This window comes from Genypterus blacodes, unplaced genomic scaffold (genome assembly GCF_046128005.1).
Source record: "Genypterus blacodes isolate CSIRO-AG114 ecotype Tasmania unplaced genomic scaffold, CSIRO-AGI_Gbla_v1 ptg000029l_1, whole genome shotgun sequence".
NCBI classification, from domain to species: domain Eukaryota; kingdom Metazoa; phylum Chordata; class Actinopteri; order Ophidiiformes; family Ophidiidae; genus Genypterus; species Genypterus blacodes.
In genome coordinates this window covers 3077452-3095259 of record NW_027466842.1, presented here as the reverse complement: position 1 = coordinate 3095259, position 17808 = coordinate 3077452, and the positions used below count along the sequence as shown (strand labels likewise).

General features: G+C 43.7%; 2 protein-coding genes across 3 annotated transcripts; one reads left to right on the top strand and one right to left on the bottom strand.

The window, feature by feature from the left end:
- The first annotated feature begins 6890 nt into the window (after nucleotides 1-6890).
- LOC142994217 (insulin-like growth factor-binding protein 3) lies at nucleotides 6891-11510 on the top strand. Of its 2 annotated transcripts, none has more exons than XM_076144958.1 (4): nucleotides 6891-7351; nucleotides 8129-8247; nucleotides 9014-9133; nucleotides 10519-11510. In XM_076144958.1, exons 1-4 carry the CDS (start codon nucleotides 6961-6963, stop codon nucleotides 10642-10644), a joined length of 756 nt encoding a protein of 251 aa, XP_076001073.1. In that variant the 5' UTR covers nucleotides 6891-6960; the 3' UTR covers nucleotides 10645-11510. The 2 variants fall into 2 exon arrangements, with proteins under 2 accessions (XP_076001073.1, XP_076001072.1); XM_076144957.1 differs by having other exon boundaries at nucleotides 7997-8247.
- Nucleotides 11511-11650: 140 nt separating this feature from the next.
- On the bottom strand, nucleotides 11651-13927 carry LOC142994218 (insulin-like growth factor-binding protein 1). The gene is made up of 4 exons (XM_076144959.1): nucleotides 13500-13927; nucleotides 13268-13404; nucleotides 12979-13107; nucleotides 11651-12887 (listed from the first exon to the last, which is right to left on the bottom strand). The coding sequence occupies exons 1-4, from the start codon at nucleotides 13843-13845 to the stop codon at nucleotides 12762-12764; spliced, it is 738 nt and encodes a 245-aa protein (XP_076001074.1). The 5' UTR covers nucleotides 13846-13927; the 3' UTR covers nucleotides 11651-12761.
- Nucleotides 13928-17808: the final 3881 nt, after the last annotated feature.

The window sequence follows — 17808 nt, the reverse complement described above, 5'->3', positions numbered from 1 at the left end:
ATCATTTGATATGTTAATGTAATGAGCACACAGCTGAATCACATGTGTAGCCAATGAGAAGCTGACTTTGAATGGATTTTATCTTTAATTTCTTTAGTAAATAGATGAGTAAAAGCTAATCTCACAATACAAGGAATGGAACGGAAAGAGTTTACAAGATAGTTGCACTTTTTAACGATTTACTGGGGGTCTAAGTTAAGGGAAAAGCTGTCCGTGTCAGTTCAATTTTTAGCCAGCAGATGGCTCTAACGACACAAAACCTTTGAACCCAGGCAATGAGTGAAAAGTCCAATGGGGTGGTTTAGTGTAGTGACGTGGCTGCTTCCCCAGTCAACATTAACTTATAGCAATACTTTAAGGTTAGACTAGTAAAGGGAACCAAACAAAGTGGCAAAACACAACATAGCCCCCCTCTCTCTCTCGCCGTCTCTTTTTTCTCTCTCATATTTATGAAGCGCAGTTAAAGAGGATTTCACCGTGACAAGCATGGACAGGTTGGTCTTTGACTGGGCAAATGGTGTTTGAGAGGAAATAAAATTGCAGAGGAGCGGAAGAAGGGTGTGGGGGGGAGAGGAGAGGAGGAAAGGTATAATGAGGTAGACTGTCTCTCCTCCCCTCCGCTGTCCCTCTCCAGGTGGTGAAAGTGAAGAATTCCCGGGGAAGGGCAGGAAGGAAGCGAAGGCCCAGGTGTAGCGGCAGGCAGAGAGCCCCGATCCTGTGTTCCTCTGTTATTTAGTGCCGAGTGGCCTGGAAATAAAAGAAGTGAGGGGAAAGTCCAGAAAACTACAGAGGAACCTGTCAAGAGAGACAATATTTAACACAGGTAATAATTGGTGTCTGTGTGTGTGTGTGTAAGAGAGCATGAGAGCTATGTGGACCTGATTGGATACTGAAAAAAAAAATTCCCTCACACTGATTAGTGATCCAAGAATATCCTCAAACAAATAGCAGCCATGGAATTGTTCAAGAGCAGAATTGGGCTTCTTTTCCACCCCGAAACATTGAGAAAGGTCACCACTGATAATATAACACCGCTATTGTGACGTGATGCTGATTAAGCCTGTCACACACTGAACGACTTGTCTCAGCAAACAATGGCTTGCCGATAACGATGTCCGTCACTTCCGTCGTCCTCCGAGCCCCTGAAATATTAGAGAGGAGGACCGTGTTTGTCAACAACAAAACTCATTTTCATTCTCTGTAAGCACCCTCGGCTCTGCCCGCGTTTACGGCCGCTTAATTAGAGGGGCAGGGCTCATCTGTCCTCTGAGGCAGAACAAAGAATGGAGAGCAAAAATAGAAAGTGCATTTTGGGATGGCTGCACAATTTGAGGCCCCTGTTTGGTTTTCAGCAGACGCTGAAACCTCAAAATGTACTGATTAACTGCGGGCTTTCACATTCAGGCACTGCCTATAGTAAAATGTAATAGTTCAGTTCAGGTCAAGACGAGGATGAGCCTATAGTTAAAAACAGTTTATCCGCAGGGTAAATATCTATAACTAATATTTATAGGTGAAGTCAAGACGTTACAGCTTCACCCCACTGAGAAAACATATAGTAAATAACAGAGTCTGACGTATTTGCTGTTATGACTCCACTGAAAGTAAAGATGACCCATTTTAAGTGGAGGGTTGCAAGTTACAGAGCTAACAGGCGGCCATTGATGGTCTGTAGTCACACGTAACGTCACAGCGGCCCCAGCACGGTCACTGAACTGGAAAGGGGAGCAGTGAGGTCAAGTGCCGCCTGCAAGATGCTGCACGGGTTTGCGTCAAAAGTTTGAGGGCGAGGAGAACCAGACGTGGAAAACTCACGTAGAAAGAACGAGAGAAGAAGAACGAAGGCGGCACAGATGCATTTTGACCCCCCGATGCTGATATTCAAAGACCTCACAGAATGTCTCTCGCCGTCTCCTCGCTCACTGAATGGCATTACTGCGAATACGTCAAATTGTTAGCAGTCATAATCTCACGAAGGACGTTCTTTTTATACGTTATTTGCTTTGGAAGTTCCCTATAGATCTCCCAATAAACTCGGTCAGTCCACTTTGACTCCACAGCTGGGTGAACCTGTCAAAGATAGTTATAACTTTCTATATTGATTGCTGGACTTCCAGCAGTGATAACTATGTGTCTTTTCTCCCCACATGAACATCAAACCACATCTGGCAACCGCAGACCACCATCACATGCAAAATAAATGGAGCATTGTAAGGTCTGCAATCTGCCAAGGGATATTCCCTCCTTAACCAACTATAATTTGGTCATTGTTTACGACGATGCGTTCATGGTAGTGAGAGAATGATATACGACTGCTGGAGAGTGAATAACACCTATTGTTGTCTGTTCCGTGTATTTGAATCTTCTTCCAATAATTCGCATTCGTGGGTCTAAAGCAACAGGAAGGATAGTATGATGAATGACACATGCATGAAACAAAGACCTTTCACTGTGTCAATGTTGTGTTTTGCATGATTCAGCTTGTAAAGTTCATAACAACAAGGCTCGGCGACAGTGTGGCAAAGTAAGAGGGAGGAAATGTAGGTACAGGTGTGATTCTATGCTAAAATATTCTAATGTGTGTTTGTAAGACAGAGAAAGACAGACATAGGAAGTAATGCTGTCTGGGGGTTGGGGTGGGAGGGGGGGATTTGGGGCCCAAGGTGAGCGGCGCCGCTCGCAGCCCACTTCCGAGCACTCTGCAATCCGTCAGGCTGAGTGCTGAGAGCTCCGGGAGCTCCCTCTCCTGCTCTTCCACTTCGCTCCGGCCTAATTAGAGCCTTGCACTGCTCCAGGGGCCAAGCCTGTGTGGGTGAGAACGTGTTGAGGTCAGGGGATGGAGCACAGCGGCTGATCTGCTCTTTTCTGTTAATATTCTCTCTTTCTCCACTGTCCTTCTGTTTTGTCTCTGTGTTCGCTTTCGACCAAACATCCCTCCGGCCTGCGAGGCCCCTTAGACCGGCTGCTTTCCAATTCAGGTGCCGATAGGACACCTGTGTCGGAAATTCATACATTCATTCCCCTGGTAACAACCACGGGACGGCCAGTGTGTCCAATGTGAGTCGGTGGATACAATTGGAAACATCTGTGTGTGTGTTTACTGATCGGAGATGGTGAAGCAGTGCAGAGTGTAGAGACTTCCCTCTGTCAGCTACAACAGCATATAGATCTGAAGTAGGAGCAGAGGAAGTGCAGACAGCTTGATGCTGCCAGTAAGAGATACAAATAGAAGAGAAGAAGAGAAGATAATACAGCTTTTGGTGTTTTTGAGGTTTTACAATGCCAAGAGGAAGAATTTCTCAAGTGTAACAGCACTGGAAATGACTTCATTTAACTTGATTTGACTTTGACTCTCTCTCAATGAACAGATCACTCCAAAACAAAGAATGAACCCAGCCTAGAATTCGATGAAAGATGGCCTTTGCCCCCTTTGATTCCTTATTCGATTCACCATTCAGACCACATCTAACAATTAGATCATTGTTGGAGCTCTGTATGAGTGCCAATCAAGGCAGAGAGATAATCATATAAATCATAATAGAGACCTGTGCTTCCAGTTGATCTGTGATGAAAGTCTGCTTGAAAAAGCTCTCAGACAGACGCAATTATGTGGGAGACGCTCGTGAGTTTAAGGGGGGAAAAGAATAACAGCGACTGTAGCAAAGCTGTCATGTGATCTCAGCCTCATTACTAAACAGCCCCACCCTCTCCTCAAGGCACCTACATATGTACGTGCCCACATTCTCTCTCTCTCTCTCTCTCTCTCTCTCTCTCTCTCTCTCTCTCTCTCTCTCTCTCTCTCTCTCTCTCTCTCTCTCTCTCTCTCTCTCTCTCTCTCTCTCGCGCCACACACACAAAGATCCTTCTCCTCGGTTAACCCACACTTCTATGGACCTCCAGCTGATTCAACTATGTGCTTTTCTATCTGTGAGCTTTGGCCCCGGCTGCAGATTTTTGTGCTTTCCCCTGTCACTACACTAACATCAACCTCTCCATCTCTCCACTGCACCCAGACAAGATTACAGTCACTGCCAGAGCTGCAAGAGAGAAGCGTGATTACATCCCCCAGCACTGCGTTATGCTATTGCTCTAATCAGAGTAAGATGTTGTAGCCGCTTTCTGTACAACGCAATCAAAAGACAGACATTTTAAAGTCTTCTAAGTTGTTAAAGTTGTTTACCAATGGCTTTATTGTTGGTTGACAGACCATGTAGCAGCAGCAGCAATCAATTACTGAGGCTGTTACACATCTGGACCCAATCAGTTCATTACTAATTCAATAATTTAAACCTGACCTTAATCCAAACATTGTTCATTTGAATGATAGATAGATAGATAGATAGATAGATAGATAGATAGATAGATAGACAGACAGATAGATAGATAGATAGATAGATAGATAGACAGATAGATAGATAGATAGATAGATAGATAGATAGATAGATAGATAGATAGATAGATAGATAGATAGATAGATAGATAGATAGATAGATAGATAGATAGATAGATAGATAGATAGATAGATTGCTTGCTTGCTTGCTGCCCTTTCTCCCTCTGTTAACTGGAGTTATGTATGCTGTGATTTCACATCCCCATATTTGGTGAAACTATAGCTGACACAGCTGTATAACAATAACACTTCAAGTACACGGGCAGAAATATGATAATTAAGGCAGCGTTATGAAAGTAACTTACTGGAAAATAGCTGCAGTGATGCTATTTTGGAAGCTGTGCGGAGTGGCAACGTTTGGGTTTAATAAAACTAAAGATGAAATTCCAGAGGCAGGAATCAGTAGTTGGTTTATTTTTAGCTAAGGCGTAGAATAGAAAAGACTACAGTAAGCCAAGGTGGCTGCCGGAGCCAACGCAAGCCACTCACTCCGCACGACGAAGAGCTTTAAGCATGTGTGTCTGATTTGTCCGAATCACCTTAAAACAGTGGAAAATTGCCACAGATTAGGATTTGACATGCAGTTGTGGTTGGCTGGTGCAGCCTCTGACAGCAGGTTATGTTAAACACATGTACAGTAATATCCTGTGTGTGCAAACGCACATTCTTCACACTCCCTCTTTATTGAGTGGCTGCTCTGCGGGACAACATTCCATCGGTACATTACTCCCTGTGCCCGACTCTCTCTTCTGCTATGCCGAATATGCACAGGTGGCTGAAAGACCCCCTTCCACAGAGTTCCGACCGGAGGAGAGGGAGGAAAATCAGCAGGCTTTTTTTTTCACCATATGAAACAAATGTTTGGCATTCCACTGAGCACTGCTCTGCTGTAGACCTGTCTGTTAACGGACGGCGGTACGCCAGGGCTTGTTGGCAGCTGATTTGACATTGGCCTCCAAGAAATTTCAAAAGCAAAGAGGAACCGTACACTTCGCCTCTCCTGCTGTTATTCTTTCAAGGTATTTTGGACATTTTGTGCTCATGTATTGCCTTCCTCATCTGTAACCAATTAATTTTGGACCTAAAAAAAATATAGATGCAATTACCTAGGAATTTCCCACTTACATGTGTGGTATGTGTCCTTATTTTGAAGGTCTGCTTTGTAACACTGACAAATGACCAGAACAGGCACAAGTATGTCACACATCCTAACAAGTTCAGAGACCGCTGCTTTACTGAGGAACAGGTACAGTACATGGGGTGCACGGCTCAGAAACACTGGAGACCATATGAGGCAGGTTGGTTTGAATCATGCCAGCTACATTTTCAGCCCAGCAACAACACTGTAAATGTAAATCTGCTGGATGGATTCTGCTTAAAATATCAACCAGGCTTTTTGTTAATTTCCCCTACATGAAGCCAACTTACCAAAGTATCTCATTACTTCATGATCATCTTTGTTACATATTACAAGATCCACCCTTCTTGTACAGCACATGTGATTATGAGGTGATGTGAAGTCACGTTTTATTTTGAAAGACATCCACTGTTTACTACCTCATAGAGACAAGAAGATAACCTTTCTACAGTACAACATTATGACATTATGAGATAAAAAAGGGATAAAAGACATTTTTCGCCATGTGACCTACATAATGACTCATACTGTGGACATGCACTGTGCACTACACACTTCTAAGCTCATCTGTAAATGATATACTCGCTCTATAAATCATATTTTCCATGTCACAAAACCTTGGAATGCTCACTTTATGTATGCACTTCAGCGATCAAGGTCACATAGGGTCATGCGCAGTCTCTTTGGCAGGAGATCAGCGTACATAAACAAACTAAACACACATGCACACACACACACACACACACACACACACACACACACAGACAGAACACACACAAATAGCACATGAAACCACTTAAGCCTCTTTGGTAAGTAAGTACAGTGCAGGTTACATTGAATCATTGACCAACATAGGTGGAAGCTTTACACGGGTAGACACACACACACACACACACACACACACACACACACACACACACTGTTGGCGCCCCCTATGAATGAATGCTTGGATGTGGCCCCTGTTTGTGGGCTCTGTAAACTCACAACTGCTTATGAATCTACATTTCTGCTGATTTTTAGGCTCTAAATTGTTTTGCACTGCTATGCTGATAAATTATTGTATAATGTATTCAGAGTCAAAATAGTGTTCAACAACCTTTGCTGTATTTCTTACAATCCCTACCCTTTTAAATAACGTTTTTATAGAATTAATTCCAGAATCGGATTAAATGGCGTTATATTTAAATGCTACACATGTGGGTAACATTATTCTGCATAAAGTCAGATATTCTATGATGGTTGAAAAGGAAAAGGAATAACGGAGTCTCGGTAATTCATCAGTAGACCACAAACTATTCGGGGGTGTGACTACAGTCACTGGGGTCTATATATTCAGATGCTTTGTCCGATGGCTTTAAGTGAATGAGAGAAGCTGCCCGCTGTAAAGTCACCGGAGCAGGACCAGTGTGTCTCCTCACTTTGACACCACCAGATGCTCTCGGATGCCACGATGGATTCCTGCTTTCGCGCACTTTGCATGACTTTTGTCCTGGCATCGTTCACGCGGAGGTCAGGTGCGGTCGGACCGGTTATTAGATGCGAGCCGTGTGACGTCGGTGCGCGGCTTTTGTGCAAACCTCTGCCCAAGGACTGCGCCGAGAGAGTCCGCGAACCGGGCTGCGGCTGCTGCCTGACCTGCGCGCTCAGCTTCGGGCAGCCGTGCGGCGTGTACACGGGGAAGTGCGGCTCCGGGCTGACCTGTCAGCATCAGCCCGGTGAGACTAAGCCCCTGCAGGCTCTGCTGGAGGGACGCGGGATTTGTGCAAACGCCACAAACAAACGAACGACTGTCAGACCGACGCCTCCGGTCAATGAGCTACCAGGTAACTCAATCCACTTTGCACACTTCAAAGTAGGATATTACGCTTGTTGCTGCTGTTGTAAGGTTGTATTAAGCGTTGTGTGTTACTGTTTCCCTGTGTAATTATATGTGTTTGTGTTATGGGCTGCATGATCGTCCAAAAGGCTGTCAATCACCCAGACAAGAAGCTTTCTCTTTTTAAACCTTATATATAGGATTAAGCAAACCAGCAGTGACTTAAATACTTAGCAGCCACATCACAACATTGATCATGGTGGAGGTAGATGATCAGGGCGAGTCATACTTAAGAAGGATTTGTAAGCCCTGTATGAGCCCTGTGCTAAAAGGGAGGTGCAAGTCCCCATATGTCCCTTAATCAGGGACTTGCACTTGTCTGAGGACACAAGCAGAGACTATGTCTGAAAAATGTTTCAGGTCAGGGGGACGGTGTCTGAAGCCTTATTATCGTCTTAAAACTGTTTTGGCTGCACCCTAAACTCAAAGGTTAAGATTAAAATACTTGATCCTCTTTCATCTGAAAGTGAGTGTTCAATCTGAATGGCTTCTTAAATATGAAATCTGTGTGACCCCTCGACTGACCTTCAGCCTGCTTCAAAAATATACGGTGCTGTTTTCTGAATAAACACATGCCATTCTCAAACTTTAGTGGAGAATGTTGAGAATCAGGAAGAGGGGAGAAATTCCACCAGCCCAAGCCTTCGCGTCTCATACAGCCCTCACAGACCCACGGGAACCCTGAGACCACCAATTCATCCCTTTTTCCACTCTGCCAAGTCAGAAGTCCTCAGACGGGAGCAGCAGAAGAGAACCCAGAGCTTTAAAATGGAAGAGCTTCCAGGACCACTCATCACAGACCAACAGAACTTCTCTCTGGAGACCAAACAGGAGCCTGAGTATGTAAGTACCACAACCAATATTTTTCTCTCTTCAGAGCATACTGGGGAATGTTTTTCTCCTCTTCCTCTGTGTTTTGGTGTTTTTCTCCCCCTGCGGGTGATGAAATGTTTTGGGTAGCGGTGCTGACGGCTGGCAGGCTTCATAAGCAATAGAATGGCTTGGCAGTGAGTGGGTACGATGGCCCTGCGGCTGACCTGGGTCAGGCGGTTGTTTGGCCACAAGGCGTCCGCGTGCCGGGTATACTGAGAGCCAGCGAATGATGGATTGGCCTATGTGAGTGCCTGTTGGGAAGCCCTGCTGCTATTTTGATCTTCTCTTTGGCCAGAGAAGTGAGTGCACACTAGTAATGGGCTTTGACTGGCTGCTTTGATTAGTGACTGGAGTACCTGGACTTGAGGACAAGCCTTTGGGCTCCCTATGAGCTCTTTGCTTGCACTTTATCCTGCACCCCTTGTGCAAAGTGTTAAGGGTTCTAAGCAGCTTTAGCAAACTCTCAAGCTTCTCCACTCATTGGTCAAATGAATTCATTTCCTTTTCATCTTGCACCCGCCATTACTACAAGTACTACACAAGTGCAGTGTAGTGCAGCTGGGGTTAGTTCACATATTTATTTTTTATCATCCGTTTTATCATCTAAATGTGGACGGTTGTGCTTTTGGCATCGGGTCCTTCTCAGATTTTATTGAGTGCAGAAAATAGAGATGGAGATATTGATGTGTCTGGCAAATGTATTCTTAATGCTTGTGTGTCTCCTCCTCATCTGCAGGGTCCCTGTCGGCGGGAGATTGAGAGCATTCTCAGCAGCCTCAAGATTACAGACAGTCTCAACCCTAGAGGTTTCCGCATTCCAAACTGTGACAAGAAGGGATTCTATAAGAAAAAGCAGGTAAACAAAAACCACAATCACATTAACCAGATCCAGATTTTTGGATCCTTTCACCCTATTCGTTTTGAATGCTTCTCCTTTTTTACAGTCCTACATTAACACAGATTCCATGCTGAAGTGTAGTGACTCAGACGCAGTGTAGATTTAGTTCTCCTGCAGCCCAATTACAGATTTGTTGCTGTCCTCCTGTACTCCACTGGTAGTTATTAGAGCCTCATCATTGCACCACCACACCAGTGAGGTAGACCCAGGCCGCTGGCTCTGGAGACAGGAACCACAGGGGCCAAACCCCAGTGGGGTTGACGGCTGGGACGATGGCCGTTTAACAGAAACCCTCCCAGGGAGACAGACGTCAAGGTGGCCACCGGCACCCGATGCGTTCACCCCATAATTGCTGGACTTTTGAGAAGCAGGCACAGAAATAGAGCTGCAGCTCTCCCCACGCTCACATGGTCCACCCACGATCGGGTTGTAATAAATGAGTGGTTCTGACGCATTCATATGGAGGCACTTAGGGCTCCCGCGCCACTGCATCACCAAGGCAACTTTTCTTATTACAAAGCAGTCTCTCCTACCTAATGGACGTCTTCTCCTTGACCTGCAATCATCTCATAATTCAATTCATAATCATGCATCTTGAGTTTGAAAACTCGCAAACCAAAGCTTTGACGATATTGGATTCTCCTACATATTCTTTTTTACATTTGAACATATCATTTGAACTTCCCAGCAAATGAAGTAATATACTTCCTGTACTGCCACAGCGGTCTAAATGCCAGAATCTTACATCGGCGTCCCAGTCAAACCCCTTTGCAATATTGGAATAAATAGTAGTGTCTTCCATCCTGATCAACTCCCAACTCTTCCGTGGAGCTGCAGCACAGTTGCCTTAGCCCTTCAAATGAATGGCTGCATGTTTTACTAGAGTGGAGGTTGACCTTTAGTAAAATTGGCAGTAAAATAACAGCCCTTGGGTAGCTCCACAGACTCTGTAAGTCATTTGTAGTACCCATAATTTGGAGCTGTGGGGTATAATCAGCAACAGATGATTCGTACTGGCCACCGGCTTCTGAAAATAGATCTTGGTTCTCAGTTGTTCACAAACTGGACTTAGCAAATATTTTACCAGGTTTCTGTTTACCTTTAAGGTCTCTATATGTGTGTGTAACAGGAGGTGGACCATAAAAGCAGCTCAAAATACCACAGCGTGTTTGATAGCCAAGGCTGCGTCGACTCAGCACAATCTGACCATGAATGTCTCTTAAGTAGCGTGTTGTTTTGTATTGTGTTGAATATTACGCAAACACATTCACAAATTTTGCTGCCTTTTCTCCTTTTTTCCCTTTTACTCTTCCTTCACCTTGTCCTCCTTCCCGCACTCTCAGTGTCGTCCATCCAAAGGCAGAAAGCGAGGCTTTTGTTGGTGTGTGGACAAATACGGGCAGCCTCTGCCAGGTTTTGATGGGAAGGAGCGAGGAGACGCCCAGTACTACAACTCTGAGAGCCAATAGGACCAGAGCAGGATGGAGGGAGGGAGAGCAAGAAGAATTGTAAACAAATGGAGACACTGAGGATATTGGGAGGAGAGGTCGAGAGATGGCTCGGCTGATATATGGATGTTTACTTTTTCTATCTGTTGCCCATGGGACCTTTTTCTGAGGCAGAGCAAGGGGAACAGAAGAAGAATACCGAGAGGAAAAACCCTCCTTGTGTCGCATGCATCCTGTACTTTAGAGCGACGGATGGATTCTTCCATCATGTAGGCGTCTCGCTAAGCCGACCAGAGGAGGACACACTTAATGAAGCTGTATTCCGATTATTATACACTTGAGTCCAGAGACGTGCAAACACAGACGACAGCGCTCCTCGTTTACGCACAATTTATTAGCACTACACGTGTACATGCTTGTGAGGTGTAATCATATTTGTGTGCTTGTGATTTAAGTATGCATTTGTTATATTATTGTATTAGTGTGTGGTCTTGTTGAGTTGTGTAAGACAAACATTACGTGCATGTATGAATCTGTCCTTCAGATTAAGACTTTTAGGACTGTTGGGGACAGAAGCCAGTGCAGTGCCTTCCTATGAATTCCATTTACTCCTCAACAGTGGGACATGCAGCTCATACTGTATGTGCATATTAACGTGTTTTGCTGGATCTCAAGCCACACGCACAGGGACATTGCCTTTAATCAGTATTGTGGTCATTACTGTTGTCAGTTTAAATAAGCTGGATTTTTGGGATAATGGCCACAAACCCTTATCCCTGATCTCTGTGTACCCAGTGATGAATTTTGTCACTTGCCCTGGTTTAAGTAAATACGCTGTTTGCATGTATAATGCAACCCTCAAAGGTCTATTTTTAATTAATAAAGGCAGTATAAAACATCCAGCTTGTGCTTTATTCATTATTCTCTCTGTCTCTGTCTCTGTCTCTGTCTCTGTATGTCTCTCTCCCGGCGCTCTGTGTACGTGTGTGTTGTCAGTGGTGGAGTTACAGATTTAAACATCCCATCGTGAGGTTATAACATTTTAATTGGAAAGAACATCCACAGAATTAGAATATATATACAGCATATATATATATATACATACATCGTTTTCAACAAATCCCAACAAATGAATAGCAGCATTTTTTGGGCAAATTGCTCTCACAAACAAGTCGGCCCACTGTATGTAAGACATCAACAACAAACAAATCATAAACGTACAACACTGAATCGTAATAAATACCAGGGTAAATGCAAGAATAGGGCAAAAAAAAGAGAAAAAAAGACAGCAACAACCCTTTAGACAAATACAGATCCCTAAAATGTGAGGAAGGTGTCGCAGACGAGAGCTTCAGACGAGCCCCAGTGATCTCTGCTAAACCTGAGGACCTGCAGAGACCAGTCGAGGTAGACGAATGCAGATCAACCCACCCCAAAACCTCACGGCGGCTTGGATGAGTCCTGATATGTTTGTGCTTGGCCGCCATGCACATACTTGCGGCACTTTAAGTATTTCACTCCCCCCCAATACCCATTGAGGAAACGTCAATTGAGATACATTCAGACATTGTCAACATGTTGAATGAATGAGCGGCTGTGTTGTTCCGTGCCATGCCGCAGCTCCAGTTCTGAATGAATTAAAGAACAAGAAAAAAAATCGGATCCTGAGGACTCTGAAATGGGCTTGGCAGAGCTGCAGGACTTGTGGTTGTGAGCAATGGAGTTATTTAGTCAGAAACACAAATGTATACAGTGTTGCTCTATTTACAATTTAAAAAGGCAAACATATAAAAAATCTAAAAATTACAAATGGTTCATGCTAGTAAGAATATACAAGTTCTGAATAAATAAGTCTGGATACATACATTATGTCAATACATTGGGAGGAAAATTTCCCCTTCGGAAGTACTTATTGACTTTGTGTGTTTATGTGAATGAGTGTCTGCCCGTGTGTTTATGTAAAAGGAAGTTGCTTCATCAGGTCAGTGTAGATTTGTATACACACCATCTGATATTAGTTTAAATATCAGCCACACATTATGTATGTACATATTTCTGCCACATTTCTCTGTGGCTGCATTCGTCTGCCTGTGTGTACACGCGTGTGTATGTGTATTTCCCAGGGAAGTGTCTGTCCTTTAGTAAGTGACTTCTTGATGGCACTCTGTGTCACCCTGGAGGTCATTCGTCCCCGGGATTCTCTTCCCATTCCAGGCAGAGACGCACCAGCAGCGGGCAGGCGGCCCAATCAGAGAGGACTCACACTGAAAAAGGCCCCAACAAAAGAGATGTTAAAACCACATCAGCCAGTAGTTATGCATTATGATATAAGATCGATGTGGATGTATGCCTTACCTGCTTGGCTTTGTAGTTTCCATATTTATCACAGTTGGGGAGGTAGAAAGTTGTGAACTTGTCTCCTAGTTTCTGCTGAGAGCTGGAGATCATGTCCAGGGCTGCATGAAGCTCAGTGTGACAGGGACCCTGTGCCAAAAGGAAACACTAGTGAGCGAGTTACAATAATTACACCTTATATTTACTAATCACAATGATCTTTGTAAAGATTTCACAGTCCCTCTTCAAAACCAAGCACTCCCTCTTGTGGAGGGGAGGTAAATTACTGAGTTGGGTTGATGATCCTCACCTCCTCTACCAGTTTGTTGAGGATGGCGTTGACCTTGGCCTTGATGCTCTCCTGGGTCTCAGGAGTGCTTTCCAAGGGTCTGTTGAGACCCAAGAGGTAATGCAGAGAGCCGTGGTCAGGTACTGCAGCTGCTTCGTCTGAAGAGGGAGAATAAATGTTTCATAAATACTCCTACTTTTGGAGGAGAGTAGGCAGGTTGAGAGAATAGAGAAAGCATTGACAGTGAAAATACCTTGGCCCTGCTCCTCAGTGCAGACTCCCTGTCCTCTGGTCAGTGCATGGAGAGGTCTGGCCTCACCGGGCTTGGGAGTGCAGCGGAGACCTTCGCCGCAGTGAGCAGTGTGAACCCCACAGGACGCTCCTTTCTCCAGAGCGCAGGCCATGCAGCAGCCGCAGCCCGGCTCCCTCAGCACCTGCTTACAGTCTGCCGGGATGGCTGGACACTCGTTCAGTTTCTCCTGTGTGCAGGAGGCACAACGGATAGGCTCGGGTAGCACCACCGGGGAGGATCTGACCACAGCCACGATGGCCAGAGCCACTGCTGCCGTAAGCGTCAGCTTCTCGTATAATCCAGGCATCTCCAGTGAAAAAGCTTTGGTGTCTATTTGAGCCGGCCTGTACAAATTATCAAGGTAGTTTTTCTTCTAAACTGATTTCTTTGAACTAGCTGTATTTATATGGTGGTCTGGCCTCCAGAGGGGGTTAATGATTGACAAGGTGACTACACATATTAAATGTTTTCGACCAAGTCGCTGTAATCGGTGGATGACCCTGCTTGAAGTGCGTAGATCTGGGTTCACGAGGTCTGAAGTCAATATTGACTCTGGGACATACAGTGACTGTACATCAAAACAACCCTCTTCAAAGGAAAAAAAAACAAACTGAACTCCAAATACACTGTATGTAAAAACCCAATAATCCAAGGGAGCACAAGCTTTGAGATAACAACGGGGTGATTATGAAAACTGATTCGCTTGTTGTCGTGTTTTGTTAAGTAACGCTGATGCACAATGCTTTGTCACTACTAAAAACGTATTTGCCTCCCACTCTTTGGTGAAGGTCCATCTTATCAGCCAGACAGGTAAACAGATCATTCACCTTTAACATTGCATAACCTTTACTTTATGGATTCAAGTGCAGAATCACAACATGTTTGTCCGAGGAAAGACGGTAGTAATGGTTGTTTTCTTGGTGTAGTATTTTTTTTACAAATATTTATGGTAAACTTTCCCCTACATACCAAATGTGCAAATGTACACACACACACACACACCACTCGTGATTGTGCTCTGTGTGACCCCAGGCTTTAGATTTTACAATGAAAACACACCCCCCACGCCCTTTTGTTTCCCTGATGGCCTTCCTCCTACGCACAGCAGCAACAACCAGGAGGCCAAAGACTTTGCTCAAAGTCCTCTAATGACACTCAACGTGTTCATTAATTTCAATGTTTGCTGACCTCATCACTTAAACACACATACACACATACAATCAAATATAATGAAAATGATCCTTTCACAAGTTTGACCACGTTTATCAGCATCAAAGCTAAACACATTTCCCATTGGTCTTAACCCAGCCACTACAGCCACTACAGACAAGGCTTGATTGATTAGTTCTGAGCCTAGCACAGAAACATCTTACTCAGATATTTCAGGTTTTAAATCTCCTTTTATAAAATCTCCCTCCAGGTTGACACACTTCTGTCAATGATGCCAGATGCACAACTACTTCACTGTCCAAAACCCTCCATGTATGACATCACCAGCGTCAACAGGTTCTAGCTAAAGCCTTTTTGATGTTTGGGAAGAGGTGAAAGTCTGAAGGGCCAAACCAGGTGAGAACAGTTGGTGCTGATCTAGTTCAAAGCCACAGAAATGGGTGGCAACCAGTTTGGCATATTATCACTGTTGGCCTAGTTTGTCCATTTTGCACAACTCACAAACAGATGAATACATATCGCTGATAGATAGTTAATGTGTAAAAGCAGCTCAGGAACTTTGCTACTTCAATGTAAATATGGCTCACTTTTGTCTGTCAGGCTTAGAATGTATCAATCAAATAGTATAGAGAAGTTGTCATCATTGTTTTTGTGAATGATTCTTTCACAAGGTTTCTTTCTTTAAGGTTTATTGATAACAAACACAAGGAGCACTGACTTTATTACAAATTTACAATGTCAGTATTTAACACAGATGGTTGCCGCTCGATCACCAGCTTGTGTGTTTTTGCCTCTTCGATGTCGAACATCAGTTGCACCAGCCACTCAGGAAGCGGCTCCTTCTCGGAAAAGAAGAACCAAAGAAAATAATCAATTATTGTCAAGTTAAAACACCTGGGGTTTTCTGATTGATACTCACAGGCACCTTCTTGGGTAATTTCCTTCGTTGAAACTTCACCGGTTGTTGATGCGGTGGTGATTCGTGATGATGTTGTTGTCTCCTCCATGGGATCTTAGCAATCTTGAAATAACAAAATCTCTTTGCCCACTCAGTTGTTTATTATCAGGGTTTTCATTTATGTGGTGTAAGTTACCTTAAATTCAAAGCTCCTTCTTCTGGGCTTCTCTCCACTTTCTAACCTCAGGCGCCCAGGTTGGGTGAGCCCTCGTGCTTCATGGGTGCGTGGGTCTGACACAGAAGAATGTTCTATTTCTTCTTGGTGGGTGGAGGAAGAGTTACCTTGCTCGAAGGAACGAGACAACTTCCTCGGTCTCAGAACCCTCAGCGAAGCATCAATATCTTCATCATCTTCATTCTCATCTTCTGCCATCTCCTCCTCTATTGCCATACTGGGTTCTGTTTCTAAATCCTCCTCCTCCTCCTCCTCCTCTTCCCTCTGTTCCTCTTCTTCGCTTCCATCAATTTCATCTTCCTCCTCTGCCTCATCCGCTTCCAGGATGGTCTCCAGTTTATCCCACTGTTCCATCATTTGTATCATTGCATTTGAAATATGAGTCAAAATTAGCATGGACAAACTATTTGATAATGAGCAATACTTTGCATTATTAAAAGGATAATCACCCAAAAAAACAGATTCAAACTTACATATTGCGGCTGAATGTCCATTTCGCTTGATGACTGATCACCTTATGGGCTGAAATATCACACACTTTGGTCTTTGAGTGCTGTGCTTGTGTTTCATTAAGCAATCATTCAAAGCAGGTGTGGAGGAAGGGCGCTAGAGGAGAGGAAATGGCCGAAAGATTGACCGAAATCAGAAGATATCTTGAAGAAAGCTACAATTGTAAGTACTTAAATGCCACAACCCAGTTTGCTGAGTCAGACCGTTTTCCCCCTGGGTGCGCGCGCTTCGACTTTTGTTTACGGGGGAGAGAGCGCGCGCGCTTCGAAATTTGCGCTGCGATTGAACATAACTTTTTTTTGATTAACTATTTTAAATTGCTTTATAACAACATACCCAACATGAAAACTACACTACATTTACATTAACCTTCACATTTTTCTCCGCCTTGCTGTATATGACTCACGCATCAGAAAACACATGGCACTCTGTCCAAATACATGAATATGACACATATTGCAACAAGAAGCTCTAATCCTTCTTTTCCCTTTAAGAATACTGGATATACTTAGAAACTAAGTTGCTATGGACTGTAGTACACTACACTGTGCTACACTGAGTCGTCACATTTGACACGAGTATTGGCAAAGCATTGGGGACATGGTGACATCTGTGGGCAGAGGCACGATACGGATGAACCTCATACACATTGCAACATATGCTGTGCAGTTGTGAACCACATTGCTCAAGAATTCTGTAGATTTGACCTAGAAAATGATTTTTTTGATATATTAATAATGAAATATATTTTATGTTGTGCACTAATGATCGTTTTAGATAATAGTAAATTAATACAATATACTGATAATACCCACAATGCACAATTATATATGTATGATTTATTGAAATGAATTACCATCATAATCAGCGTAAACACGTGTGATATTTTATACACCAATATTGTCTTTATTACAAAATATTCAATAACTCAACTTTACACTGTACAAGATACAACATAGTTTACAGCTTTTGGCTATTTACAAAAGTATGATCTGCATATCAAAGAGAATATATCTAAAAAGGCAGGTTGCAATCACTGTAAGCTTATTGAGTAAGGCAAAAACATGAAACATGATGTATTTACAGTATTTTCTTTTTAGTTGTATGCTGATAGGCTAGAAAGATATGTGAAGCACCTCACACCTCTGAGACTGTGAAAGACCCACTCAAGCTCCCACTTACTGTTTTGAGGAAAAACTCAAAATGTACCTTAAATATTCAATGAAAGCTGGAGTGTGGCCGCGTGAAGTGGACACGCGGCTAAAGTCTCTGTGGTGTCTAGTAAATGTATTAATGTACATAGACCGTCGGCAGCGGTCAAAGGTCATGTCTTTGTACATTTGTAGGAATGTGTGCTTGTCGTATGTATCTGCCTTTTCTGTGTGGATGAATGCCTTCCTTTACAATGTGGAGGTGTGTATGACCACTATGTGACTGACTGTACGTGTGTTCCACTT